Genomic DNA, 12,484 nt, shown 5'->3' with positions numbered 1-12,484 from the left:
TGGTCTGTCTCGGTTGAGGGGAGGGTTTACAGGTGAAGTGGACACAAAGCCATGGCACCTTTGATTAAGAAAGAAGCTTGCTGGCTAAGAAAGCAGGGGCTGAGGAGATGCTTCAGTTGGTAAAGCACTTGCTGTGGGAACACACGGAGACCTGAACTGGATCCCAAGAACCTGTGAAGATGCTGGGTGAGAAGGAAAGCACATGGAATACCAGTGCAGGGGGAGGTAGAGACAGGAACATCCATCCTCTCAGCCAGCTAGTCTAGCCAAACAGGCAAGCATCAAGGTTCCGTGAGAGACCCCAGCTTAAAAATTAAGAGGTGGTAAACAACTGAAGAAAACACCTGACGTCAACGTCTGCCCTTTACATCACACACATATTTAATACACCTGTGTACAAACGTGCACAGATGTAAACATTTACACACATGCGCACACGCAGTGACAGGTGTGACCGGGCAGGCACAGGTGCTGGGGTTAGCAAACTAGATGTGGGTGTTTGAGACTTTTCCCACCGCAGGGTGGTACTGGCAGCCGTGGGCAATGAGAACACGGGCTTGGGGGGAGGCACGGCCTGGAAGGGAGGAATGAAAAGCCCCAAAGACACATTTACATTTCCGTCTTAACAGCTGCTTCTCAGGCTCGTCATTTGGGACCAGGGATTTCTGTAGAACCAGGGCCCGCTGAGACAGCTGCTCATCAGCTGTTTGAACACACTTGGGATTAAAAGAGCAGAGACTCCAGAATCGGAGACGGTCAACGGTTGCTCAGATTCTGACTGGGATTCTTAAAAGCTGCATGTCCTTAGATGACAAGGAGAGTCTTCCTTCTATGATTGGGAAATTAGGTGGAGAAAGGCGAAGGAAGGATGAAGTGTCTTTGTGCATGCACACGCGTTGTCTTTGGTGCGACAGCAAAAGATCAGGGGTAGGTGACGCACTGAGTGGTGGCATTTTTGTTTAATCTTGACATTCAAACTAAGGGTGAATTAAAGATTTTTAACAAAATTGCCCAGGAAATTTGGCATCCATATAATATCAGAGAAGATATCAAGTGTATTATTAATATTACGTAACCGATGGTGTCCATTTGAAAAAGTGAGTCTCAGGATGGCGCAAAGATTCAGGGCAGCCAGTGGTCAGCGGGTCTGCGTTTATTGTAAGGGGCCACCTAGCTCTGCTGTGCCTCACAGTTTCTGGACTTTGGCAGTGTTGGGAGCCTTGTTCCGGGGAGCGTATTTGTAAAACCCTGGTTAGGTTTTCTAAATCCATCTGCTCCTCAGGACCCAGCACGTACAAGAGTTAATCTGGATGTGAAGTGTGATGGACCAGGAATAGCTAGTTCACACAACTCCCAATCTCACGCCCTTCCCTTCTCTCTTTTGTTTTTTGAGACAGGTTCTCTGTGTAGTCACAGCTGTCCCAGAACTTGCTTTGTAGACCAGGCTGGCCTTGAACTCAGAGACCCGCCTGCCTCTGCCTCTTGAGTGGTGTGGCTAAAGGCATGCACCATCACACCTGGCTAACGTGTCTCTCTTAAACTAGTAAATCTAAAAGCCAAATAACCTCATGACACAGGAAGTCACCCCTCTTCCCTGTGTTCTACACATGACGTAAGACAATCTAAGAAAGCTACTTTATTCTTAGCTCTCAAAGTAAAGTTCTTTAGGTTTGCCCCCAGACTACCTTGTAATACGAATAAGGACCATAGGAGATTTCATGAAAAATAAAAACAGAGAGTGAAAGCAGCATTTTCTCTCTAAAGGTTTGGATTGGAGTAAAAATAAAGAGTGGAAAAATCATAAAAATAAAACCAGATTCCGGGACCACAAACTTTAAATAATTCTAAGTAAGGGATGCCAACTGTTGACCACTACAGCCAGCTCCTTCTCCCATGAGCCACTGGATCATCTGGAGTCCTTGAACCCGCAGGACATACCTCCCACCTCTCTCTGGCATAAACTTTGGGGAGGGACAAATCCAGCCAACCCCCTCAGACAAAGGAGCCAGATTAATCGTCACCTTACACCCCCGTGAACTGGGTCTCAAATCCTTTAGGAGGAAGTGTGATGATACAAAAAAAGAATTTGAATTAAAACAAATGGTAAAAAGATGAAAACAATGAGGTTGATATTGACCAGCTCCAATGGGATCCCACAAAGTCTCCACCAAGCTCTGCCATACTCGACAGTGCCGATTTCTGCCATGCCTCTGATGTGCATTCAAACTGAGTCCCCTTCAAGTGCAGAGGCTAGATTTGGCAGTCTCTCCATCACAGGGCGTCAGGGACTGTTCTGAATCAGCTGCTTTCATAAGCCGGGACCATCTCCTCTGCCAGCTTACCTGGCTAGGATCGGGTCCAAGCAGAACACAGGAGTGCCTGAGCCCTTCTATCTTGTTGACAGCCCAACATGCTTAGACTCTTGTATGCTTTGGATTCCAAGAACAGCCCAGTGACCCGAAGGCTGGTCACACACCACCACATTTTTCTATTTTTTTCCCCTGCTCCACAAACTACAGTGATGAATTAAAGCATGTTGCAGTGTTGTGTGTCAGGGGTGAGAGGCATGATTCTACAGTTTCAGGAGCTGCCTAGGAAGGAATACTCAGAAACAATCATGAGAGTCGGAAGCACCCCCTGTGCCGTTGTCTCTGGATAAGTGGGTGCCGAGAGTCCACGGGTCAGGGCAACCTCATTCTGATCTCCTAACCCTCAATTGTACCCTTCTCAGATAAACAGGGCTGAGAGCTTATGTGGTTTGGCTAGGATATTCAAAGTATTTATGTTTTTGTAGAGAAAACACAAAATCCTGATTTGTGGAGTTTGGCTTGGCACTTGGTCATGAGTTTGTGTTCATGGTACTTAGGGAGGTGTGTATACTTTTCCCTGGGAGTCTAGGTTCCACTGGGGCTAAAACAAGGACATTCTCTTGAATATGTCTGAGAGTTTCCCTTCCCCTGGTCACACTTGTAGCAAAATACTTGTTAGTTCCCAGGCTGAACACAGAATGGGATGCTGGGAGAATGGGATGTGTGGAGGAGGCCTGCAGACCCAGTTACTGTGACTGGTGGAAAAAAGCTGGAGACAAGTGTGTTTGGGAGGGCTTTGTATCTCTGGGTTTATCTTTTGGCTCACAATTAAGGTAGGTGACTACTAGGAGGGTGGGAAAATCATTGTCCAGGAGTGGAACTAGTTCAAGACGTTCTCCCATCGGTTCTTGGATCAGTTTGGTCAATGGTGACTGTCTGAAAGTTTCTCCTTTGTTTTGATGGCTCTAGCTGTCTGAGCTGCTGGAGCAAGGTGCAAAAATGGCATCTTGTGAGTTTCTCTCCCTTTTCATTTTAGAAATAACAGAATCAATTCATACATATTGAAAAGTGTTCCCAAACACCTTAGCTTCATGTCTGGGAGAGCATCTATCTGTCTGCCTGCCTTTACTTCATTTATTGGCCCATACTTGTCTACAGTATCAATCTCAAGGTAAATAAGTAGTGTATTTGTTGCTAAAATACCCCATCTCTGTGTGCTTTTGGGGATAGGGTATTCTGTGATGCTGCTCATAACTAGAGGGTGGATAGGGCCAGTTTTGGTTATTCACTTACAGTTTTTGTTATCTATAAATCGAACACTCAGGTGGGCATTAGAAAGTTCTTATAGTCTACCAATAATCACAAGCAGTAAGGAATCAAAAAACCACTTCTATAGCTCAGGAATCTGGAAATCTACATCATTATTATTTTAAATTATTATTATATACTAATACTAAGAAAACACTGCTTATTTATTTATTATGTACTTATTATGTAAAGTGCACTGTGCCATGCATTTTTCTAGCTAAGAAAAATCCTCATAGACAGTTATGAGCTAAGTCTATTATTGCCCTCCTAGAAGTGAGGTGGCAGAGCTGTGCCCAGCTCAACTAATTTACTGTTACTTGGTGAGCAAGGGCAGAAGCCAGGAGGGACCATGGGATACTGGCTCTGACTAACTGTCCCCTACATCTTCCTTCCCTTTCCTGTCATCTCTGGGGTAGAAAGTGTCATTCTCCGATCTGTGGATGAGAATCTAAGACAAAGTACCATCACTATCCCTGCAGCTGGTCTTAAGACTCTCTTGGGGTTTGTGTAGAGAAGAAGAGACAAGGAAGTGTTTAACTGTATCATTTCAAAAGGTGAAAGGTGCAGTTTCATTCTGTAGCACAGTAGGGTAATTAATTATAATTGTCAGTGATTAATTATGTATTTCAAGGTATCTAGTAGAGAGGATTTTAGATGGTACCAACACAAAGAAAGGATAAATTCCCGAAGTGATGGATACCTCAATTGTCCTGGTTTGATAATTACACATCATAGAGATGTCACAGTGTATCCCATCAATTATACTTTTATTGTGTGTATTAAAAGTGGTAAAAGAGAAAAGGAAGAAATTGCAGTGGAATGAAACTCAACTACTGGGCAATGACCAAATTTCTAGATGCTTGTTTTCCTTGTCTGGTATCATTCTAGAGGACTGTGGATTAAAAATGAAAGAGCAAGTCCCCTCACTTAGTAAAATTAATCTAAGACAATGGCCTGTTCTATAGAAAACCAATGAAGGCTTTTAAAGCATAATTTTTCAAAAACACAAAGTAAGATTCAGTTTTCTTCCCTGGCCTACAAGCATTGGCACAGTCCCCGAGTATCTAATCCCTTCCCAAGTTTTCGGTCTCATGCCATCTGTACAGGCTCTTCTGAGTCTCAAACATGCCACCATGGCCTCAGGGCATCACACTTGCAATTTTCCTTGCCTCCACAGCCTTTCCCTCACACACATACACAGTATCTCTCACTTCGTTTCTTTCCCCGATTTAACACACTGCACTAGAGAGGTCCCTGAGACCTCCTCAGCTCCAGTAACCTTCAAGCCTCTGCACTTAACCACGCATGCTCACAGGCATGCCCACATGCTCTCACTCATAATGTGAATCGCCCACATCCCTGCTCCCCACATGAGACACACTGACAAATGGAGAAAAGTCAGAAGGGCATGAAGCCTTCACCTTCTAGCATAGAACAGCTGTATAGATCCTGGGATCTTTAAGTCATGATGGTCTCCTTCCGTCCAGTAGCATGAAAAGGTCTCCAGTTCAGGCGAACGGCATGAGGTGAATCGAGGCTTCCCAGAAGAATCTGCAGAAGAAGAAGAAAAGGCAAGCATGAAATCAGGAGGGTCATGTGATGTTCCCGCGAAACACACTTATGAAGTGTGTAAAGAAGGAACCACTTGGGTAAAGCCAGCCTATCCCCTATCCTATCTAGGAGGTGATGCTAACATTTGGAAAAGCTGTTTTCCCGGCTCATCGTCTCAGCATCTATCACCAGTTTCAAACTCAAACAGTTGTGCCTTCATTTCCAGCATCATTCCTTAGGGCCTGTTTAAGATCCAGCCCAGGAGAAAGGGATTGGGGGACTGGTAGTGCATTTGGAAAGCATGCTCAGGACTAAAAGCGAGACAATGGGCAGAGAGGGGAAAGGCCCCAAGGAACAATGCTTATGCCTAAAGGTGGTATTATAGCATCCCTGAAAAGAGTGTTGCAATTGATAAGAGTTCAACTGTTGTCCCCAAATTAATTCTCACATGTACGAATGAAAATGCCCCACATTCTGAAGAAACTTTAGCATTAACACCATTTGTACTCAAAGATCTTGAAATAGCATACCTATACCTATTTCTTCTTTGGAGGCATTGTGTGTGTGTGTGTGTGTGTGTGTATGCATATGTGTATACACATACATGCGAGTGTGTTCAGTAGCATGTGCCTCAGGCATACACCTGTGTGTGCATGCATGTGTGCATGCATAGTTTGTGTGTGTGTGTGTGTGTGTGTGTGTGTGTGTGTGTGTGTGTGTGTAGGCCAGAGATTCACATCTGATTTTCTCTTTGGCTCTTATCTCATGTTTCAGACAGGGGATCTCACTGAATTTTGAGCTTGCCATTTAGGCAGGCTGACTGGCCAACAAGGCCTAGGAATCCATTTGCCTGCCTCCCCAGAACCCTAGTGTTAGAAATATGTACCACAGCCTGACTTTTATGTGGGTGCTGGGGATCCAAACTCAGGTCCTCATACCTCACACTTTAACCACTTGGCAATCTTCTCAGACCCCAAAATATTCATTTTAAAAATGAGGATTCCAGGATATGAACTTGGGAGAGAGATGGATAATAAGTTGAAGCAGGGCCAGAAGGAGCTGGTGGCAGGGAGGGATTGGGGATGGATACCCCTAAGACTCATTGTATATGTGCATGGAATTAAAAAAAAAAAGAGTAAAAACACAAACAAAAGACGAGGATTCCCATTTAGACTACATCTTTATTTTAGTTATTTTTACTAGTTACTATTATATTAGCACTTTACATACATATTTCATTTAGTAGTGACTACGGATTACCTTTTGCTATCTGAAAAAATTCCAGGGAGGGGGGAATGATAAGTTTAGACATCCTCTTAATTCAGCTCTGAGAAATCAGTAACCTGGAAACCTCCAATCTTCCACAATGGAACCAAATGAGATGTTTTAAAAATATCTCTCTGCTTACTTCTAGATATTTGAATTTCTTTGGGGTACAGACAGTCAGAGAGTGTGATTGTTAAAAGTTCCTTACATACTTGCAATGTATATTCCAGTTTGAGAACCACAGCTGCAGATAAACACATATGTGAGACCCCAAAATGCAGCTTTTGCATAGTAACATTCACTGGACTGTTCCAGCAAAGATATGTATCAGCACCTGGTGTCCACACTGAGAAGCCTTGTTCAGGATGGCATTTTCATCTCAGAAATGCTTCTTAGAATAACACATCATGAAAAGTGGGAGTAGGAAAGGTATTTAAAATCTTTATGCAGAATTGTATATCTAAATGATACACTTGTCTTTACATACCCAGACAGAGTATACACTAACAGTAAAAATCAAGAAGTTATAGTGCTATTTCTATTATATTTATTTAAGAACTTCAAGGAGAGTTATACCAAAGTTTTTAAAAGTTGATGAAGCTTGATATTGTAAAAAAAAAAAATGCTTACACTGTTGGAGAAACAATGCTGCTTATAATGTGTTACATCAACAATACCATGATTGATTTGCAGGTCAGATGGGCTACACAGCTTAAGTGAGCTTCCTCCACAACTGCCTGTCGGCTCTCCCTTTGGAGGAAGATGATCTCCCAGACAGTCCACAGAGGGGGCACAGCAAGCAGCTGTTACATTGAAGGATTAATTTCCAGAGATGCTTTTCTATACTTGCCTCACAACGCAGCAGAAACAAATTCCAAATGAAATAGTAGCACATACTTTCCCAAAGTCTGCTTGGGATCTGAGGCTTAGGGAGAAGGAAAAAGAAGATCTCAAGGAAGAAAGGAAGGCAGGGGGAAAAAAGTCTTTGATGAAGAAGGGTGGTTTTCCTCTGAGGAAAACTCTCTACCAAACCATATCTTGAAAACTGTCCATCTGCTTCCAACCATCTAACACTTATCACCTCTTAACACACGGTAGAAGATTGAGCTATCTTTCATGGGGGTGGCCACTTGAAGGGAAAATCTTTCTCCTTGATTACAGTGATTTCAACCAGTCGACAACTTCCTCTTGATTTAGGGTGACAGTGGATAAACCATAAGGCAAGCAAGAAACAAAACAAGACAAAAGTAACCCGGCCATGGTTGCTCGTCACCAACTGATTGTCGGGCCCCATTGTTGAAGACAACACATACATATCTCATGGAACAGGGAGCCACCGAGCTGGTGCCTAACTTGAGCCTTCATCCTACTGACCAGTGTTTATGGTACTCAAAGGTACTCTGCACTCTACCAGAAGAGAAAAGCAAACACCAATCCAGCTACAAATGCTTCAGTATACAATGGTGACTTGGCTGCGTGATACCTACATGATTTATACCATAATCATGGTACAAATATTGTGGAATTAGCCACCCTCTCTGTGCTTAGAGCCAAGGCCCACTCCTTAAGATGGAACTCATGTTTTATACAATATGGGCAGCATGGGTGGCTAAGAACCTGAGACTAGATAGGCTGTGGATCTAGGAGAAAATTAAATACTATTTTTCTGCTAAAGGAACACAGCTACGAAATGACTCCTAATGACATTCTGTTAAACCCATAGATCAGTATCTCATTTAGCCATCATCAGAGAACCTTACACCCTGCAGTAGAGAGGAATTAATACAGAGACCCACAACTGGAAAATATGCAGAGAGTGAGAGACTTTGGAATATTCAGTTCTAAATGGGATGCCTTCATTAAATCCTTTCCCTCAGGGCTCTGAGAGCTGTGTAGAAGGGGAGGCAGAAAGATTGTAGGAGCCAGTGGGGATGGATGACACCAGGCAAACAGTGTCTTCCAGACACAACAGTACTGATGCACATGTGAACTCACGGAGACTATGGCAGCATCTACAAGGCCTGCACAGATCTAAGCCAGATGTGGTCCCATTGATGAGAGGGGAAAGTGGACATAAGCTCCCACTCCTAATCAAGAAACGGTCTTTAATTTACAACTGCTTGCAAAGGAAAAATCTCTTCTTTTCAGTGGAGTCTCACCAAACATACAAACCATACTTAAAAGAAGGCCCCATGTCCAACAGTGGATGCCCAACCCCAAATTAACTCAATTGCTTTTTGGAGATTTTTTTCCATCTCATATTTCTTTGTTTGGGCATTTTCCCCTTTGCCAGTCTTTTGCCTGTATATTATGTTGTGGGTTTTTTTTTTGGGGGGGGGGAGTAGTGTTGCATGTATGTGTATGCATGTGTTTCTCCTGTTTTATTTTTTAAAATTCTGTTATTGTGATTTCTTTTTGTTTTTTCTTGTTTGTTTTCTAAAGAGAGACAGAAAGCAGGCATGGAGTTGGATGGTGGGGAGGATCTGGGAAGAGACAAGGGAGGGGAAACTGTGATCAGAATATATTGTCTGAAAAATTTTTATTTCAATAAAAAGATATCATTCCTTAACATGATCAAGAAAAAAACTAACAAATTAAACTTGTACAAAGATATACTGGAAAAAAATGGTTTTAGGGATGGTGCTCACTGGTAGAGCCTTTCTTAACATGTGTGAGTCCGGAAACAGATTCTCAGCACCACTAAAAGAAAATATAGATAAATGATCTTCAAATACGGCTTCCATCTTAAATGCTGAAAGAAATTATAAGATCAAATCAATGTGTGTGATAATAAAGCATGAAAAATGAGGAGGGAACTACTAACAATCATAAGAATACACCAGACAAAATGGCTCTGGGCCCATTACGGTAAACTTGGGTTCTGACAAGGATCCTGTGTGTAGCCGGTCAATCTCCCTGCTCTTCAGAATGAGTGAATGATTACCTCTGAATGTAAGCCAGAGTGAGGAAATACTGTCAGCTGAAACGGTTTCATATGTTGTGAGGATTGCATAAGCACACAGGTTGAGGCCAAGTGTGGTGAAATTGTAATGTTCTTTCCACAATGTAATAAACAAGAGATGGCGGCTCCAGCTGAGAGACCGTCCACTTCCTTGTCTGCGCTTCACAGGGTCTGGATGAGGTTTAGTGGAACTGAAGGGGGAGGTGACCGTATACTAGTCATTAAGTGGTCTCGAAGGTCATGTGACAGCTACTGCCCCGCACAAGAAACAGGTGTTATAATCTTCACCATTTGTAGGTAAGGAAACCGAGGGGCAGTGAAGTAAAATAACAGGACAGAGGTCACTTCGCTAAGTGTCACAGCCCTGATTGTCACCAAGCAGTTGTCTCAAAGTCTTTATTCTCAACCATTACACCCATGGCTTTCAAAGTTTTAAAAAGTGACCCCTGGGAAGAAGATTTTTTTTTTTACATAATTTCCCTATATGTATTTATGCATGTTTTCTATATGTACATGTATATAAAATGAAAATGTCTCACAACTATGATTCTCACTGTATTTAATAAATTCTGACTGTATATTGTTATATAGCATACATATTTATTTATAATGTATTTATACACACACTATATACATATGTACAATGCTGCTTGCAACCTTGTAAACTGATTTACTAATGGCTCACCACTTTCACTTTAAGAAATAATACTTATGAAGCTACTCTTCCTTCTATGAAAGTTGAAAATTAATTTTGGCTTGTGATTCTTTCAAAATAAGGCAAGAATGTTTCCTTTGCTGGCATGTGCCTTAAGAACTATTCTTGAAATTATTTTTTTTCTAAATTGTATTAAAAATCTTCATTATCTTTAATAAAACCTACCTGACGTCAGGGGACCTTTTGGATGACTTTGCATGGGGATCAGAAGTTACCATGGTGACTTATGCTGTGACTGTAAGGACTGCTGGGGAGACCAGCCTACACTGAGTAGCTTCAGCTTAGCTGGTGATATCCATGCTTTCACAGAGGCTCTGTACAGGTCCCATACAGTTATTTCACTAGAATGGCATTATCTATTAAAAATACTAATAATTCTTTGTCTCAAGGGCCATCTTGACAATCGATGGAAACTACCAGGAAGTAATTCGCTGATGCTAGGTAGAGGCTGACAGCATCAGTTTGGGTTCTAGACACCTGGGTTTCATACCCACTTCCCCCATTTACAATCTTTGAAACTTTAGATTACTTAACCCCTGTTCACTAGTTAAATGAGGCTAAAACAGTGTATTACAGGGTCATTGAAAAGATGAGCTGACACATGCCAAGCTCTTGGGATAGTGATTCATACAGAATAAGCATTCCATAAATGTTCACTGTGACTACAACTTTGAGGTCAATTGTGATGATCACCTTATGAATCATTGACTGTTGGTGTAGCAAATCATGACCATTGTTAAGCCTGAAATTCATCCCATTATCAAGTAATTTTGTACTGTGAAACCATGGAATTAAGGTCCACTGACACTAGATGCAACATGTGAAGAGTATATGGTATACGAAGTGTATATGGTATGGTCTCAGCTTTGCTCTCACTGTTTGGAGAGCCCCCGGACTATGCTACTCACGGGAGTCACTCAATTTTTCATAACTTTTTTGGTTTTACAGAATTCTCCATAGTTTAGTTCTTTTAGTAATTGTGGTCAAACTCAATTTACTCTAATTTCCAATGCTTGGGCAGAATCACTTGTTTTCTTCTCTTCTCTTTTTTCTCCATAGCATTTGTCTGGTGCATTTATTTACTCATGGCTCTCACATTATTACAGTTAATCATCTTGGACACAGTGCCATATACTTCTGTTTAAAGTTTTTATTTTGTTCTAGATTTCAGGTTTTTAGCCTATCATTTCTCTGAAAAGGATAGTGACTGTGTGTTATTCATCTTTCTTTCTCTGCAATAAAATACTCCAAGTTAAAAATTGTAAAGAGGAAAAATTATTTTGGCTTAAATTTTTGGAAGGCTCAATCCCTGACTCATTGGGCCCACTCTCTTGTGCCTGTGGAGAGGTGGTATATTGGGGGCTGAAAGGCATATATGGTAAGGCAAATCTGCTCACCTCATTGCTAAGAAGTGAAGAAAAAAAGAGATAATGAACCGAACTCTCTCTCTCTTCTTTAATGACAAGCTCCCAATAACCCAAAGATCTCCCACTCTGTCCCACTTCTTTTTTAAAAACCTTTTATTGATTCTTTGTGGATTTCATTTCATGCACCCAATCCCACTCATCTTCCCATCTCTTTGTATCCACCCTCTGCCCTTGCAATCTCCACCTCAAAAGAAAAGAAAATAAACATATAAAAAGTCTCATTGTGAATGCTGTAGTATGTCACAGTGAGTCACACAGTCTACCCTCTAATCCATACATCTTTACATGCAAATGTTCATTGCAATGAGTCACTGGTCTGGTTTGAGTCCTCCAGCTTCTGCCACATTATCAATATTGGATCGCCACTGGGTAGGTCCCACTTCTTAAAGGCCCTATGACCTTCCTAGAGCACCATGATGTGAATCAAGCCTGTAACACGTGATATTTTGAGGGATATTCAAGATTCCCTACTAGCATGCTTCTTGGTTGAAACACTAAAGGCATTATTTCCTTAGTATTCTTTTTTTTTTTCTGTCTGGAGAGGGGATCTATCAAGGTATACACAACAGCCCCAATACTAATTATTTGGAAGATGAAAATAAGAACATACTTTAAATATACATAACTTACTGCAGAACAGACTGAGAAAAAGCCAGTAGAATTACTATACTTTTATTATTTTTTTAAAAAAGTGTATTTTGAGATAAAATCAGTCTATATACCCATTAACTGCTGAATGGATAAGGATAATGGTGTGCATGTACACCATGGAAACTTATTCAGCTGTAAAGAAAAATTAAATCATGACATTTCCAGGTAAGTTCATGGAACTGGAAAAAGTTCTGCTGAGTGAGGCAATCTAGACACAGAAAGACAAACACTGCATGTTCTCTCTCATATATGGCTGTTGGCTTTGATATTTAGATTTATGTGTTTAATTTGGAGT

The 12,484-nt window shown here is 41.5% G+C and overlaps 1 protein-coding gene across 4 annotated transcripts in view; it reads right to left on the bottom strand.

The window, feature by feature from the left end:
- The window catches only part of Ghr (growth hormone receptor), a 246,328-nt gene that overhangs the window by 21,777 nt on the left and 212,067 nt on the right, over positions 1-12,484 (bottom strand). For all 4 annotated transcript variants that reach the window (XM_028875569.2, XM_028875570.2, XM_037209416.1 and 1 more), the window contains exon 4: positions 5,039-5,168. In XM_028875569.2, the coding sequence (XP_028731402.1) occupies positions 5,039-5,168 (130 nt within the window). The remainder of the gene's footprint in view (positions 1-5,038; positions 5,169-12,484) is intronic.

This window comes from Peromyscus leucopus, chromosome 11, assembly GCF_004664715.2.
Source record: "Peromyscus leucopus breed LL Stock chromosome 11, UCI_PerLeu_2.1, whole genome shotgun sequence".
In the NCBI taxonomy this organism is placed as follows: domain Eukaryota; kingdom Metazoa; phylum Chordata; class Mammalia; order Rodentia; family Cricetidae; genus Peromyscus; species Peromyscus leucopus.
This window is presented reverse-complemented; position numbering and strand designations above follow the sequence as displayed.